Consider the following 18,028-nt stretch of genomic DNA (forward strand, 5'->3'; position numbering starts at 1 on the left):
GCTTGTCCAGGGTTTATCCCGCCTCTTGCCCAAAGTCAGTTGGAATAGGCTCCAGCCTAAATGGACATGTTAAACTTGTGACAAGGGTTGTAGGTAGACATGTTATTGTGGGGACATAAGCCTTAAACCACAGGTTTAAGTCTTTACACTGAGCATGACAGCTGAAGTCTGATTTTAGTTTTACAGTGTATAAGGGGAAAAAATAGATAACTCAGAATTTCTAATTCTAATAAATCCTTCAAATTAAATTTCAAAATACCTGCCCTCTAGAATGACGTTGAAGCATTCTCTGATAAGAGCGACTAACTAATTAATTTAACTGTGCCTTCAAAAAAAAAAATCATTTTTAGGATTTTTCAACACTAGTTTAGGTTTGCTTTAGGTTAAGGCACAAAAACAACTTGATAAGGTTTAGGGAGAGAACATGTTTTGGGTTAAAATAAATACTTTATTATATCTGTATCATTATGGTTACAGCTACAACTACATATTGGAGCAATCATGGCTATGGTTAAAATTGGTTGTACCTTGAAAGTATGCAGTGTTTCTTCAAAAAGGAGAGGAGGAGAGTATAATAATATGGCATAATTGTATTATCCCCTATAAATGTCTTGATAAAAACAGGGAGTCCCATGCATAGACACACACAGTATAAGCACACTCACACATGCAGTTGCCTTAAGCCTGCTTGAACGCTGCAGGCAGGAGTTATTTTTATATCGGTCCCTTGGAAAGCTTTAAAAGAAAAAAGTGAACAAGGAGAACACTTTAAACAAAGAAGCAGGTGTAAAACAAAAAAAAAAATGTATATGAGCAAATCAGGGGCAGAACAGGAGGTGGGTGGGAGGCCTGACACAGCAAAATCCACCTGTTTTCATCCCTCTTCCATCCTTCTTTCCCGTCCTCCTCCCCTCCTCTCCTCATCTTCTCCTCCGCCCTCACTCCCAGCTCAAACTGCGGCAGTCGGCTAATTAAAAAACATGGCTGTCCTTAATTATTCAGCGGCTGGCTAATTGATATTCACAGAGGCGTTCACCTCGCCTAAACGATCCGTTTAATCTGACCACCACGGACTCACTCTCAACCGCCTGTCACCCTCAGCCATTGTGCTACTGTACTTAATAAGAGGGCGGGGGGGAGAAGGATACAGGAGGGGAATGTAAAAGTTTGCTGTGGATGTTGATGTGGTTTCCTGGGCTGCAAATAGCAGTATGTGGAGTCTGCACCCAGTGGGAGGGTGGTGTTGTGAGTGTTTGTTTATTTTTACTGTGCTATTTAGTTTTTTTTCCATGTCAAGGGTTGCTGCACAGGAAAATTAGACGGAGTAAGGCTGAATTTGAATTAGTGATTTAGTCGGAATTAATTACATCACTCTTTGGGTGTGCAAAGATGTGAAATTTCTCATAAAATAATAAAAAACTTGCTTGACAAGCCATGTTTCACTTCCAGAAGTCCAGATTTCAAAGCTGGAAAGTTGTAAGAGCTTCAGGTCACCTCTTCCTCGCCTGTTTCCCCTCACTTAACCTCTCTCTTCCTTTCTATAGTTTGTGATCATTTTCTCTCTTTAACTTCTTTCTAAAGTCATAGAGACGCACTTGGCCCAGGCTCCATGTCCCATCTAACAGCCAGTTCCCCATACTTGACACCTCCAATGATAAATCACCTCCTCCTCTCTTTGTCTCTTATCTCTCTGTTCTTTCCACTGTCAAGTTCTTTTCCATTTTCTTGTCAAATTCCACCCTTCTCTTCCTCCTCTTCCTCTTCCTTCCCCCAACTCTTACTCTGGCTCTCCTCCTCCACCCGTGACCGCCTCTTCATTAGGAGAACAAAAGGTGTATGGGCAGTGGTGAAGTCTGTCCCATTGTTTGGCCTTTAGTATGATTAGATTATCTTTAAAGTCCGTTGAATGGGGTTAATCGGTCGGAAGTAATCCTGACATAGTGTGTGTGTCTGGGTCTGTGTGTGCCGTCCAAGGGGAGGGCCGACCTGCTCCCATGGAAATTGAACACATGCACGGCTGCATGTGCGCATAGACATACGCATTGACTCACACAAAAGAGAGCAAAAAAAAAAGAAAATCCCTGGGTACACATTTCTGTCACCACCTCTCCTCTTTTTAATGACGCCTTTAGTCTCGCCTTCAGCATGCATTTATCTCTCCACCCGCTCTCTGTGGGTACAGCTGCTCCGGCTGGTGCGTGCATGTGTGTGTGTGTGTGTATGTGCTGATGTGTGCGTTTCAGATCAGTGTCTGAGCCGTTGTTTGCGTCCTGGCGTCTGTGTGCATCTTTTGTCTTTCTCCGCGAAGCTAAAGTGTTTAGTTGCCACCTATCAGCGTAACATTGAGTTTGGACACACTTATGACGGTACACGGCCCCCCTGCCAATCCTGTCTTCTGTTGGTTCCCTCCATCCCATCATCCCTCTTCTCTTCCTCTTAAATTGAGCTGTTGATGGGAGACAGTTTTTTGGCTCCTTTGCCAACATAATCCAGTCTTTGTAAAACTTTGCCGATCTATCATAGGAGCTCTGATTGCATGCTTGGAATCGATAACGCATTTAAAGGTCGTAATGGTGCTACTTCTAGTGTACTTACAGCACACTTTTAAGGGCGTACTTCAGGGTACATTCACCCAGCACCGCCATTTAGGTTCCAAATTCAAGTCGATGCTGGAAGTGCAGGCTCCTTTAGGTTTTGTATGTAACACATGCTGCACAATGGCACTTGAGACTTGTAAGGGGGGCACAATGGAGACAATTGTATGACTGCAACAATAAGGCTGGTTGATGTAAGGTTGTGCTGAGGACAGCAGTAACTTGGCTATGGTGTTGCTTTCCCATGAGTTGTCAGGAATGTGATAAAGTAGTGCTGGGGAGAGTGTTTTTTTCCCCCTCTCTGTATCTGCAGATGACATAATGTGTGTGTATGCAGGTGTTTGCCTGTGTTGGCAGGATTCTGTCTTGTGTGCAGCGGGTAAGCTTAGAGCATCCCCTTGACTTTGAAACTTCCCCCTCCCTCCCCACTCATCTCATTTGAGCCCCTCGGTGACACTCGCCGCTACTCCTCATCACAATGCATAGAGCATGCAGCTCCGCCCGCAGAGCATTGAGTAGCCAAACACAGATGGTTATCAGTGTAGTAGAGATTGGATGGGGTAATGCAATTTTTTTTTCTTCATTCTCCGTACGTTTGTATTTTCTTCAAACTCGCTCTGTCTCCTTCAACATCATACAGTGCTTAAAGCAAAGGTTTTCAAAGCTGCTCTGTGTGTCTGCTTTCCATAAGAGAGTCCTCTGCAGTATGGTGCTGTGTGTGTACGTGTGCCATCGAGAGAGGAAGACTTGGGAGGATAAAGTGTGTTTGTTCAAGCAGAACAGTGTGGTAGCCAGTCACCTCTGGCCTCTGAATACTAAACCTTTCCAAATGTCACTTTGAAGAAGTTCATGGATGAATCAGTGCCTCTTTACACTCCTTTTTTTCTCTCTCTCTCTCTCTTGTTTTCTCTTTCATTGCTCCCCTTATTCAGGAGATAGGACGGAAGGTAAGTCTAGAGGTCTTCACTTTCCTTGTCCTAGACTTCACAGTTCTCTCTCCCACTGTCTTCTGCATGATAGACTCAAGGATTTCTCTTTGACGTGCTACATTTTTCTTTCCGCCAGGTATTTCAGCTACTTCAGAGTTTTGATGATCCCTTCTTTACAGCTCCCCTGCTTCAAATGCTTTGTTAGAATTATAGATGAGATGGCGGGTTTCAGCTAGTTTCTGAAGACTTATTAACAGAAGGGAGCAGTAATACATAGTTTGGGTCTTAAAGTTCACTGTGGCTTTCAATAACACAGCTGTATGTCTTGTTTCCTATTCTGCCTTTTATAGATTTTTATGCACTCTTTTATTTAGAACGCCATAAATCTTTTTATCCGTCGCCAGTCAATAAATCCTGTTTTACCACAGTTATCATCCATAGACATCAATATACCCACGGGCCTTGATAAGTAAATGATGACAAATAATTCAACACAAAACGGTGTCATCCTGTCTGTTAGAGTAAAACTTCTATCACGATTAATAAAAATTTTAGTTTCCATTTAAGTTTGAGTCATTGCTCCTTGATCCCAGTGTGAAAGTCTGCTTTTTCCTCTCCGGGGACCTGATACATCCAGGTCTTATCACTTCTGTATATCACCCAGAGAGTCAGCCGTACGTTTAGTGAAGGTCACAGTAGAGGGGAGGACAGTGGAGATTGGTAGGCTGGGTAAATATATACGCCAGACTATGATGCTCCTTTGCACGGAGAGCTGATGTTATCCTTTTGGCCTGATAGTGGTTCGACTGAAGATTGAACACAAGAGGACAAAGAAGCATGTACAATTCACGTCAAAGCGTCATCAGTCTCGCACACATGGACACACAGGTGTATTTTAAAGACATTAAACACATATTCTCATACATGCAAACCACATCTAGACCTCTCTGGGTGTATGTAGATGCTGGCAGGAACAGCACACACATCATAAAACAAGCGTGAGTGTTCTGTTATAATGTGCCTGTTTTTATATACACTTGTTGGAGTTCTCATTATAGGCCTCTCTCATGTTTATGTGTGTGTTTTGTCATTGGTTTGTTAAAATTGGCATTGCTCCACTGAGCACATAAGTAATGGCTTTTCTTCTCTGCCTGTGTGTGTGTGTGTCTTGTGTGTATGCTCTATGTGGTGCACATATTTGTGTGTGTGTGTGTGTGTGTGTGTGTGTGTGTGTTTAGGCCAAGCAGCTGGAGGCCAGAGAAGCAGACCTAAGGAAACAGGATGCTTTCTACAGAGAGCAGGTGGCCCGGCTGGAGGAAAGGGTAAGATCCAGTTTGCACCACATGAAAAATGCCTATGTGTGTGTGTGACATAAATTGCATTCATGTGTAACCCAGCTCACAAAACTAGGTTCTAGCAGTTGCTCCGGAAATAAAGTGATTTATATCTGAATCATCTCATGATAACGGTTTATTTTTTATGGTGTCACTGTTAATCAGAATAGCTTTTATCACCTTTCACTGAGCTCGATTCTCAACCAACGATGGAAAAACACGCTTAATCAATTAGTTTTTTCCCCCTACGATTCCTTGAGTGGTAAATCAGAAATCTGTCCCTCGTGACAGGGTGGTGATATTGGGACTGCAGATACCAACACATTTTTAAAAGGCATGATAACATAGACAGGGTCTGGCAAGTATATTGTTTATACTATATACAGAGTTTTATATACTATGCATTTAACTACTTTCTTATGGAATTTGGTGCATTGTACAGTACTGTGAGGTAGTCGATAAAACTGCTTTCAAAGTTGCATTTATAAGGACAAGCAAACCAAGAGTTTTGCTCAACACACAACAATGATATAAAAAAATATATAAATAATATATAACCAAATACAAGCAAACTAACAAGAATCAAAACAGCTAACGAGAATCCCAAGGTGGATCCTAAGTAAGGTCATGCAAAAGATAACTTTCCATTTTACAACACAAGACAAAGTAAAAACTAAATGCTGCATTATGCAGCCACTGAGCAAGGTGACATCATTGCTGTTTTATTTATACATCACACACTGCAGCTCTAGTTTTTGCCTGGGGCAAAGTTTCATAACATACCTCTTTTAATGTATAATGCGCTGATAAATGAGCACACACAGAGCCCGTGCACACAATTCAGCCAGCTTACACGGAGGGATCGGTCACCACTGAGCTCAACCAAAGTACAGTCACATTTATTCTTTTTCCACATCCCTCTGCCCCACTGTTTTTGGTATCATCCTTCAACTTAAGCTCTGCATGCTTTACCCAGTGTGGTGTGCATTGCTCTCTCTCTCTCTGCCTCTTGTTCTCCACCTCTCTGTAATTGTCTGTCTGCTGCTCTGCTGTTTGCTCTCTGGCTTTTTTTTTTCTTTAATTCACCCTCCATTCCTCTGCCTGAAGGATAAAAGGTTACATCTCATTCATCCCTGTGTGTGTCCTCCTGTCCCTGGAAATGACACTACCACAATGTTCCTTGTCAAACCAGCGTCCTATGGAGGGGGGACAAGGGTCAGCTGCCATGCTTAGACCACTTCAATTGGCAGCTTCATGCTGGTCCCAGTGAGAGATGCCTGCAAGGCATGGAACCAGGGTCAAATGCCCTGTTAAAGTGTGTTTAAAAAGGACACTTTCATGCTGCTCTCAAATCATAAGTGTATCTTAGGAAGGATATGATGCCCTAGTTAATGTGTTTCAAATGATGCTTTCATACTGGGAAGGAGTTTTCTCCCCTTTGGAGGGTGCAAAAAGTCAAATGCCCTCTACAGTGCAAGCAAAATAGAAATTTCTACACCGTTGCGAAGCCAGATATTCATTGTGGAAGAGACAGACACTCTTAAAATAAGCTCACATGACTGAACTCAGTGGGCACATTGTCCTACAAAGTACCTCAATGTCAGATGATTTTGTCTTTTATCTAAACGACTCAAATGTACAAAGATGGTTTTGCATCTTATCTATGCATACCCATTCATGTGCACACATAATTAGAACAGAAATTCTTTTAAATTTGACATTTTCTTGTACTTCTTTGTATTTTATTCACATATTAAACAAGTGGCATGGTTGTAATAAATCACTGTTTTGTAGTTCCCATTACACACGAGCCATTTTTTTTCTATGGGTCAATAAAGCTCACAAATTTTCCTTCCTTCACTGAGGATGAATTCTTAAGCCAGGGCAGTGAGTATTGAGTGGTAGTGGACTTCTGTCAGTAATTGGAAGTGCATTGGTCTGTACAGATTCGGTTGGATGGTGCAGCGGGCACCGATTGTTGACGTCAATGAAAGATTTGAATTCATTGATGGATCATTAGCAAAGAAAACCATTTCATTAGTAGGTTAATGGCTTGGAAAAGACCTAAAGATGTTTTAAATAGTATGAGATGTAGGCATGCTGTCTTGTTGCACTTGGACCTCACTGATCCGAGCTTCTCTCTTTCAATTTGTCAGCTTGTGTTGCGTTATTACATCTTTGGACAGCGTAGCTCTACTGTGTCGCTCTGTATAAGCACAAGTGACGAGTTCCAAGTAACACAGGCATTATCGACTTCAGGCACCGGCCATCCATCAGCCATGTTGGCCTCTGGTCAATATTCCTTAGATCAAAGTGTCAACAAATCACCTTCACACCAGAGAGAGAGAGAGAACAGAAGCTAAAGGAAAAAATGGAAACTAAAATAGAGATTCAACATTAGCCAAGACAAGGAGGAATAAGAATAAGACAGGACAGTTTGAGATTCTACCTGGGAAGGTATCACATGGACTTATGATAAAGTGACATTTGTGAGTGATGGAGGATAAGAATAAGAAAAAGAGAAAAAGAAAAAGACAAGAGTGGTAAAAAGATAAAATGTCACTGAATAATAAAGAACAGGAGAGTACGGTAAAGAAAAAAGGTTGGAAGAGCACTACATCACTGGCTAGTCCAAAAAATAGAAGGTCGGAAGAGTCTGTGAAAAAGAACAGTGGACACACTGATTTATTGTTTTATGCACAGGAATTAAATGATAAATGAAATCTATTTCACAAGCACTTTGCACACAGACCCCACCATTTCAATTTGCAAATTCTATCAGGATTAATAGCCCGCAGAGACAAAAACACAAGTGAAGTGGCAACCATGTGTGTGTTTTGTGTGATGGTGTGTGATCCTGTGTGCATGTGAGGATCAATGGAGGGCATATTGCATGTTGTCTTACTGTGCAGCAAGCGGCTTGGGGCTCCATAGGGGGTGCCGTTTGTTTGGACTGTGTTAATAACGCTCCTTTTTTCTTGTTCTGGCCACAGTGCCCTGTTTGGCACTCCAGCCTCTCTTCACTCCCTGTTCTCTTCACCCAACGTAAACCCTGCAGTCTACCAAACCAAATCATTTTTAGCACGCTCTGTTCCTGTGTACTCACTGTAACTTCCGCTTGGTTAATAGCATTCACATCAAATGAAGCAGCTCAATGCAAAAAGACAGTCCAGGGAATAAAATTCGCAGGAAGTTACGAATACGGGTATACAGCTGAACTAGAAGATAAATGAGGAATCATGAACATATAGATTACATACAGGCTTATTTATGAAAATATGTTAAAAAACAGCAGATATACAGTATTGTTACATATTGAGGATATGCAGTGTCCTTAGACTTAGGCAAGAAAAAATACCAAACTCAAGCTCAAATGTTAGAATTAGCTTTTTATTTGGTTGTTTGGTTGGACAGAATAAGACATTTAAAGACTATCTAGTTATGTGAAAAAACAACAATGTATTAGGAAGATATTAAACGTGTGTGTTGTAGATTCTTTAAATTAGAACGTAATCTATGACTTATATTATACTTCGAAAAACAATGTCATGATAATTTTAAAACTTTTCCTGGAGTGTCACAGTCTCCCATTTGGAAATGTAAATAATCACTACACAGTACACTATAATATGTGTCACCACAGTAACATGATTTGGTATTACAGGGTTAGTGCCCAGGATTTGTTTTGAGACATCACATGGCTGATTTTAAATATTCATGAGAGGGGATGGCGTGTGAAAAGAAACATGACATGAGTCTGTATCAATGCCCAGCGCCGTGTTTCTTTTTGGTTCGCTAAACCTTCCATTTTGCCAACGAGAACGGCAGTGAATTTGATTTCGCTCGCAGTACACCGCTCGCTTAATATCATCCCCCATCACGTTTTCTCCCAGCCTCTCTCCGTATGCCCTCTGTTCCTCTCTTTACCTCAGGATTCCCCCAGCATCTTCACACACAAGTCGAAAGAGGCACCAAAAGAGAGAGAGAGAGAGAGTGAGAATATAAGTCTGATATATATTACACGTCTGTTCCAATCCAACATAGCCATTCATCAAGGGGGCTTCCAGTGACAGGCCATCACCAGGCTCCCAGGCAGCTCAGCCTGCTGCCTCTGCTGCTGCCGCTCATTGGGGCCACAGCTACCAAATAGCCCCTGAAAACAATATCTATATATTTATTACATTTTCACTCAATACCTGCCCTGCTGTAAAACAATCTCATATTTAACAATCAACTTGCCCATGTTTTTTTTCCGTTTTTTTTTTTACTATGTCTCTTTCCAGTCCTCCCTCCCTTCCTCCCTACCACATCTGTCCCTCTACACCTCTCCTTTTTTTTTCTTTTGAGTGGTGTTTTTTTTTCTTCATGCCTCAATTTCATTTTTTTTTTCCAAAAGAGATTTTTCTCCCCTTTTTTCTATCTTTCTTTTCGCCTTGTATATCGATGAAATTGGATTTTTTTTCTGCTCTCCCATCGAGGACAATCACTGCAGTAGTTGGCATCTCATAGCAAAGTTCTGCAGAATTGTGAAAGGAAGAAATACAGGGGAGAAGAAAACAGTAATAGCAGCTATCTCTCTATCTCTATTTCTATCTCTATCCCTGACTTGCTATCTTCATCTCTCCTTTGGCCTGCCATTTCTCTATCCCCCTCTCTCTCTCAGCCTTTTGCCCTCTGTCTCTCTTTCTGGAGAGGGGGGAGCTAAAATGTTAAGCACATTTTGCTTCTGGTGTGTTTTGAAAAATGTAAATGAAAATTACAACAGTTGTTTCTTACTTGTCTTGTTGCTGTATTGTAGCAGTAAAGATGTTTCAGTCGCTTCTTTCACCATGCAGCAGCAATCAATGTAGTCTCTCTCTCTCTCTCTGACTCTGCTCGTCGTATAACCGAAGACACAGTAATCCGGAGTGAAGACGTGGCAGTGTGCTGCAGTGTTGAATTATTGTGTCTGAGACTGTTTGCTGTTGTAGCTGCATGATGGGATTCACAGGGATTTAACGGGAAGCCTTTTTCGAGGAATGGTGATTTCACGACAAGAGAGCAGCGCATTCGTTCATGTAGAGAAGAAAAAAGACAGCACTAATGCTCTACAGGCTAAAATATTAATGCTGAGATATAACTTTTGAAATGTCACCTCATAAGGCTTCAGATTTGTTGAAACTAAGTCACATAGATGTTTATGGTAAGTGTCTAGACCATAGTTATGGGTGGTATTTTATTTGACAGCATTATATTGAAAGATGTCTCTATTTTTCTGACCTCCTGACCTGAAAGGAACTTTTACAGTGAAGTAAAAGATGTTAATTTTGTATTGCATAATCATGATTATTGTATAATCATCTGGTGTTTTGCAAGAACAGTGATTTAAAGAGCTGAACACTTTTAATTGCAATAAAAACTGGAGGAATAGTTTGACATTTTCGGAAATCGGCTTATATGCTTTCTTGCTTAGAGTTAGATTAGAAGATGGATCCCACTTTTATGTCTGTATCGAAAATATGAATCTGCAGCATAGCTTCATTCAGAGATAAGCAAATCTGTGAGATTTCAACCTATGCAGACTCCAGGAAGTAACTTAGCCTGTCCAAGAAATAATCGGCTGTGTTGTTTTTTTTGCCTTGAGTTTTTCTTTTCATTCTCCCCAAACAGCCACTTTACCGACCTTCACAGGCATTAGCTGTAAGCTAACTAGCAATGGACGTGCTGACCTTGTGTGTGTGGGAGAGTGTCTGTGTTTGTTTGTGTGAAGCTCAGCCTTTGACTGATCTTGCAACTCACCAGAATCTCTTGTTATTTTTCCTCCAGTCTCTCTCCTCTATCCTTTTGTCTGTATGTTTATGAAGTCGAATCGTAAAGCCCTAGGATGAGCAAACATTTTTATTTTTTTTTGCTCAAATGGAAACACACATTTCGGCTTGCGTGGATGAGTCTTTGTGTCAAGTCACGCTGCTCCGGGCTAATTCATGTCTGATCACTTCCCACTGACTTTGCATTGCAATCAGCACCTCTTAAAATTAACTTTGCATTCTGTCTGAACACATGGTTAGAGGCGACGGTACGCTTTGGCAAAAAGTCCTTTCAGGAGTTCAACATGTTCACGGCAAAGATGGACACTTCGAGTTGTCTTATCTTTGCACCTCCTTCCTTGAATGTTTTCTTGCCCCTTAAGGCAAATCTTAGTCAATGCTTAGTTATTTCTGTGTATGCTGGATAGGCTCAATAACAGTCTTACAGCCCCTCTACTCCCCTTATGAGCAAGTTGCAGTGAGTCACGCAGCAGAAGTCTTATTTTCTCTAGCTCTGCAGAACCGTAATGTTGGCCATGGTGGGGTTTCTCCCCATTTTGGCCCTCCTGCTCAGCAGCAGATAAGAGAAAGAAGCCATCAGTACAGGGAGTTATTTGTTTTATTCATTAAAAATTGGAGGCTTTTTCTCTAAATTGAGCTGGAGCCTGTGTTGGCGTGCGGCTTCTATCTTCTCCATATCGCTGCAGTGCATTAGCTGTAATGACTTAATTTGTCTATGACACCCCCCGCCAGCATTTTGTTTGGCTCCAGATGAGCTGAAAACCCGGCGGAAAGCAAATAGAGTAAATAGGATGCAAATAAACAGAAACTGTGTTTTTATAGGTAGATGCTTGATTGCTCATGGGGCCGTGCACAGCACCAGGTTCTTGTAACAACACAATTCTGTTCATCTGCTGACAATCAAAAAACCTTTCTGTGAGACTTGCAGCTCCAAAAAAGATTTTATTTTAGTCAAGGGAGGAATGTTTTAACCTAACCAAGCGTAGGCTTTCATCTCTGGGCTAAAAGAAGGTCAGGGCTACTCTTTAAATCAGTTGGGGCAACAGCTGGAAATCACAATTTGAGACCACTCAGTAATCACACAAATTACACTCCTCTCTGTCTGGTGGTGAGTGAGTGTTTGTGTGTGTGTGTGTGTGTGTGTGTGTGTGTGTGTGTGTGTGTGTGTGTGTGTGTGTGTGTGTGTGTGTGTGTGTGTGTGTGTGTGTGCGTGTGTGTGTGTGTGTGTCTGCCACTGTTTATATCTAGCCACCGGGGTATGTGTAGATACATTTGGCAACATGTCCACCCATGCTGTGTGTGTTAGCACCTTGTGCGTGTGGGTGTCAGCATGAATGCACGTGCATTGTTTGTGTGTGTGTACATGTATTCTAAGTGGTTCTGCAATCATTGTCACACATGGCCTTTTGTCCTCCTTGGTGGATTAGTGCGCTGATTAGTGCCAGCTCTGCCATTTAGCCAGGTATTATTACCTTATACTTAGTATTCTAGACAGAGACCCAAATCCAGCTCCCTTAGACTCTCTCTTTCTCTTCCAGTGGCTCAATCTCTGCACCCAGGAGAAGTCTTATTCTTGCCTCTTTAGCAGCCCAAAAATCTTTTTAGTCTTTTTATCTGTGAATAAGCTTCTCTTTTAAATCCTTTTCCTTAGCACTTGACAGTTTCTTTGTCTACACAGAAAACCACTTGATTCAAGGCCAAGAGGGCACAGATACAGCATGAGCTTACAAGTTAACTCTTAAACTTTGGGCATACTTCTTTGATAGTGCTTTACATACAAACTAATGTCTGCCTGCAGGACAACTGCAGTGGATTGGCATTGAAGTATTCAGACCCTTTTTATCTTTACACTGCCCAGTAAGTGAAAAAGTTTCACAAACCATTGAAATTCTTAAAAATCCTTCACTTTAGTCACTCACACCTTTCTGCCAATACATCCCTGAACATGTATGTACTTTGGACATGTAAGGAGGAGTTCTTGACTTAATTACTCATGGGACCCTACATAGATCATTTTCAATCAATTCAATTTGACACATGCACTGGAAACATCTCAGGAATGATCAAAGGAAACCAAATGTATCTATTGAATTTGGATTGTCAAAGCAAAGGGTCTGAATGTATGTAATTGAGGAAGTTCTTGGTTTCAGTTTAACACATATACTAGCTGCCATGCTAACATGTTTTTTATGTTGTTATGGAGAGCAGTCTGCACATTGATGTCAAAAGAATCTAACTTTATTATGTCTGTAACTACAGTCTGAATCCATTGCAAACCTTCAGAGTAAGTGACCATCTGAACGAAGAGGACTCAAATCTGTATCAGACCTTTTGTCACCATTGTCATGTCCCATCTTCTTTTAGCTCTACAACACATGACTATCGATCTTTTCAGCAGCACAGTTCATTCCTATTGATCTTCTCTGAACTATGATGAATGTCTTCCCTGCAAGGAGGTTAAGTCAGGGCAGATGGGACCAAGAGGCTTACATTTGTCACATTTCTAGTGTATCCAGTGTAATTTATGCAAGATGATGATTAAGTGTTGGGTTTACAGTGAATGTAACAAATTCTAAGCCAGAGGTTATTGTCAGGCTTTGGCTCAGAAAATTGCTCTCTCAACAATGCATAGAGTGGATGGAACAACGTTTTAAAAGGCCATTGTTAACTCAAAGTCTTGGTTAAAACTTCTCTTGAACCGACTTGAAAGACCAGCTCGCTCTGCACTAAATTAAAAGCCTTCATGATTTTTTTTTTGTGATCCCTGTGAAGGTCTGCTTATGATTATGATTTTTCAGAAAGATCACCATGTCATAGAGTGACTATTGTGTGGCTCAAAATCAATCCAAACATAAATGGCACAAAATGTCTAATCTGTCTCGTATGTCAAGAAAATACGCCATGCTTTTTTGAGTATTACTATTATTAGAGCAAAATCCTTTACAGGAAACACTGGGATTGTTAGACATTACCCAATTTTGCCCCTGGATCAAACCTTGTATGACTCTCAATCAAGTCATCCATCACACTTTATAACCTCTCAGCATTTGATCATAAATGCGCAGAACAGCCGCCGAGGGCCGACAAAACAGGTCTTCCTAGAGTGGTATAAATGGTATTGGAGCTAGGTTCTACGGCCATGTTTGAAGAAGTAATTCAAGTTGAGGGGTCCTGCTATGGGTTCATTTGCTATGGGTCACTGGGGGATTATGACCGGTGGTCTGTACGATGTCGACTAGCGACCCTCTGACCTTACAGGATTGCTGCCTGTTATTACAGCAGTCGTTTGTAAGCGGATAGGCACTGGCACACACATAAACACGCAAATAACCCATAATTCACACACTCATGAAGAGAAGCAAATGTGCCTGGTGCACAGCCACACACACACAGTATTGTTCATCATTACAGACTTCATACCTATGAACATAGTGTTCGTTTCGAACCTATATGCATTAAAGATCACAAAGTTAGGCTCCATGTTGTAGCTGAACTTCTAATAGAGCTGTGCTCTTAGTATCCCTCTCTATTAAGTTTTAATGGAGTTTGAGTGGTGGTAGATGAGGCAGGGCTGTGTAGGCTCAGCTGCACTGTACTGGACTATATCAGATCCGAACTGTTATGAGGCGTCACTTTGATGAAATGTTGCCTCTTGACTAAATAGCTTCAACCTGAAAGCAGGGAAAATGTGAATAAATTGGATGGAAATTTTATATATATATAAATATATATCAGAGATTGCAATCACATTTTCATGCATTTATCTCACTCACTGGCTTTTCTCTGTCGCTCTGCAGAGTGCTCAGTTCTACAAGGTCACCACAGAGAACTACCATAAAGCTGCAGACCAAGTGAATGCCAAGTACAAGTAAGTCTAGACACACGCAAAGACTTTAAACTTGTTTTTTTACAATGCTCTATTTCATATTTGTCATGCACGGTAAGTATCTATTTTATGATCTAGGTAGGCTTCATGTGTATTATTATGCATTCATTCAAGATTAGCAGTCCATGTGGACCAGAGAACACACGATTGAATTATGCTAACCACATTCTAACCATCGTCTTTCAATCAGAGCCACATTAGCCCGTCCCATTAGCTGATGTTCACGATGTGGTTCACAGATAAGGCTGATCGCTGGTTGATAATAGCTGACAAGGCTTTTCATGTGCTCTGTTAAAATTTTTGGGGGGTTTGGGAGAGTATCATATATTCCAGCAGACATGGGTCAGGGTTATCAAATTAGGATTATCAATTGTTTTGTAGCAGTTTTGAGAAAACATCAAGACACCATAACCTTTGTGCTGCAGAAGAAAAGGGTGTTTGAGTACTTGGGTCCTCCAAGAAGAAATATTAGTAAGATTTTTGGCATCTAATGCAGTACAGCATTAGATGGTCCATACTCTGAAAGCGGCATGTTGTCACCATATCCTGCAGTGAAAAGAATGTTTACTTCTTCACTATTAACACAAGAGATGTATGTAGCGCATATCTAACACGTATGTAACTCAAGAAGATGCAGAATCCCTCCCCATCCGTGTTCCATCTGTCTTCTTAATAAGAGGCCATTAGGCTCCATAGTAATGTAGGAAAAGTGGATGAGGAGCCCGCAGGAGGTGGAGCAAGAATGGGCCCTGGCTCTGAGCTCTCCTCCAGGGAGGCTAGGCTAATTGTATTAGCTTGTCATTAGCCAGCGCTAACACTGGGATCATTGTCTCCCTCAGAAATGCTGGAAACTGATTAGCCTAGCCCACCGGGGGTTTAGCACTAGACTCGTGGAAGCCGGAGCTCAGACTTCCCAAATCACATTAAAGACAGAAAAGAAAAAAGAAAAAAAATCCACTGGAATAACATTAGCCTCCAAATGACAGTGCTAACTGCATGCGAACGTCGGGCTACGTGCGGGTAGTCATGTGACACGGGCTTTTGCATGAAGAGCATTGGATTATAAGAGGTGCATTAGCAGCGTTGTGGGTTAGAATTGTGGAAACGTAGAGGAGGGAGAGAGTGTGTGTGTGTGTGTGCTAATGAAATGGCGGGAAGGTCTGGTGTTACAAGACAGGGGCAGGGATGCATTGAGGGGATCAGAGCAGAGGGTTAATTGGATTTAACAGGGCGTGTTTGGCCCATCCTTGTTTATGTGTGTGAGTTCAGGCGCGATGGTGTATGTTTGTATGCACTCATATGTTTGAACATCTTTTGTTAACATAATGGCGCGTGCCTTTCCTCTAAGCTCCCTTGCTCTCTCTCTCTCTTATGACAGAGACCCTACAGCGATAAGATGCTATCAGTGGCCTCTGCTGAATAATAAAGGGAAATATTTTTTTTTTGTCTCATGCAGGCTTTTGATTTCCTCAAAGTTGTAAATGTCCCCCAGAGATAACACCAAAAAAAAAAAAAGGAAAGAAAGAAGAACCAGACCTTATCCATACTCGATAGAATTAACATTTGATATGTTAATGTGAGGATGTTATAAAGTGTGGGAGATGACATCTCTCTTATTATAGTGTCTTCATTTCCCCACTCTAGCTCATGTCAGTGCCACTGTAAAGAAAGTGATAGTACTCAGCGATTGATTGGTGTTGCTGATATTAGGCTACGGTTCATTACAGTGAAGAAGAAGATGAGTGGGACCAGAGCAGGCTGTCTGTCATGGGTTATAACATCCATATGCGTGCTTTCGGGAAGTTTTAATTAGGATTGTTTGGCGGTTTGGAGTTTACAGTACAATGTGCATATGACGTTAGATCGATTGGGAATTTGTCGGATTTCCATCAGCCGAAACTGTTATTACTTTGTGACATTCAGATCAGGACTAGACAGGCAAGAAAAATCAGCTCTTGGGAGTGGATGGGATTTGAGAGGAATGTATGTGTCATAGCTATATGCAGCACAAGCTGTTCTTATGCTCAGTAATTGTCGACATGGGAAATAATTACCTTGTTTTGAAACAGGATTGGGAGTACAAGTGATTGGATCGGGACGAGACTTTCTTGGTAGCAAAAAAAAAAAAGATCCAGTTGAATTACACTGAGATGATTTCACTCTTGTGTCACCCTCTTGAGTGTGTCTCTCTTCTATCAGTAATATTGTTTTCTTTTTGGGGGGATTCATTTACTGTCATTATGGAGATAAACCACAAGTTAACCACAAGTTAGAAAGTAGCCAGTGTGCATTTCTGTTCATTGCAGTGGCACAGTGTGGTCATTTTCCTTGGCGATGCTGAAAGGAATAAATTAAAGTGTGAGAGGTACAGTAGGTACTCAAGGGAGGGTGTGTGTGCAATATGAGATTGTCTATGTGTGTAGTTGTTTGCGTACGTGTGCAGTACAGCTGTTCCCTTACGTTCTCCTGCAGTATTCCCGCCAGAGAATGATGGAGCTCTCCCAACCAGAACGCGACTACATCACTGTGACCTCATTACATCCACAAGACACAAACATATATCTATATATATAGATATAGATGTGTGTGTGTGTGTGTGTGTGTGTCTATATATATATATAGAGAGAGAGAGATCTTTCACGCTTTCTCCGAACGATGATTTTCTACAGAAATCCAGAACGGCACTTATACAGGAAAAAAAAAGCAATTTTTTTCCCTACTGCTTCAGAACTCGCCATAACAAACATTTTTTTAAAACTTTTCTTGTTTTTCCTTGCAAAATTAGACGCATGAATACTAGTGTCTCAACTGCGTATGAATAAATACTGCTAAAACTGTAAAAGGGCCGCTTTACAGTTTACTCCTAGTGCTTGAAATTGTTGCCATGAATCATAAACTGCCCTCAAAGACCTGGACAAAAGACATTCGGTGCACAGTTCTTCCACATATACGTACATTTACGCAACATGTAACAGATAATGTAATAAGACAGTATGTTAGACATACACGCATGCACATAGCACCAAAGCTTTTATTCACTTTCCGCCCTGACACTGACTGTAGATAAGAGTTCCCAGTCGCCTGTGGAAAAGGAGGCCACCTCTCCCTGCGCCTGATTTATATCCTGCCACCTTCACCACTAGCTGTTTATCCAAGTCTGATGCATTATCGCACTGTCCAGCACCGAACGTGTGACCTTTACTGCATCACATGTATGTAAGAGTGCACGTGCATGTGTCGCTTTCGTATGTGACGATGAATGAATTTCGAGTGTGCTCACATATATGGATATCTACTTAGGAATGTATGTGTGTGTGTGTGTGTGTGTGTGTTGACTGGCTGCTGTGATCCAATAGGGCTTTGGTTTGAAATGCAAGCTGACAGGCATGGAGAAAAATGATAGATGTGAGATTATGCATGAATGAAAGAATGAAAGTCCTAAGCCCTCCTGTCAGTGCTAACCTTTGGTGGGGCTTTG

The 18,028-nt window shown here is 41.4% G+C and overlaps 1 protein-coding gene across 6 annotated transcripts in view; it reads left to right on the forward strand.

The window, feature by feature from the left end:
* Positions 1–18,028, forward strand: part of chchd3a (coiled-coil-helix-coiled-coil-helix domain containing 3a) — a 62,505-nt gene that overhangs the window by 31,574 nt on the left and 12,903 nt on the right. For 5 of the 6 annotated variants that reach the window (XM_027272168.1, XM_027272167.1, XM_027272170.1 and 2 more), the window contains 3 exons: positions 3,527–3,541; positions 4,762–4,845; positions 14,462–14,532. In XM_027272168.1, the coding sequence (XP_027127969.1) occupies positions 3,527–3,541; positions 4,762–4,845; positions 14,462–14,532 (170 nt within the window). The remainder of the gene's footprint in view (positions 1–3,526; positions 3,542–4,761; positions 4,846–14,461; positions 14,533–18,028) is intronic. The other variant, XM_027272169.1, reaches the window with a different exon arrangement.

The sequence above is a fragment of the Larimichthys crocea genome, chromosome XX, assembly GCF_000972845.2.
Source record: "Larimichthys crocea isolate SSNF chromosome XX, L_crocea_2.0, whole genome shotgun sequence".
Classification (NCBI taxonomy): Eukaryota; Metazoa; Chordata; class Actinopteri; family Sciaenidae; genus Larimichthys; species Larimichthys crocea.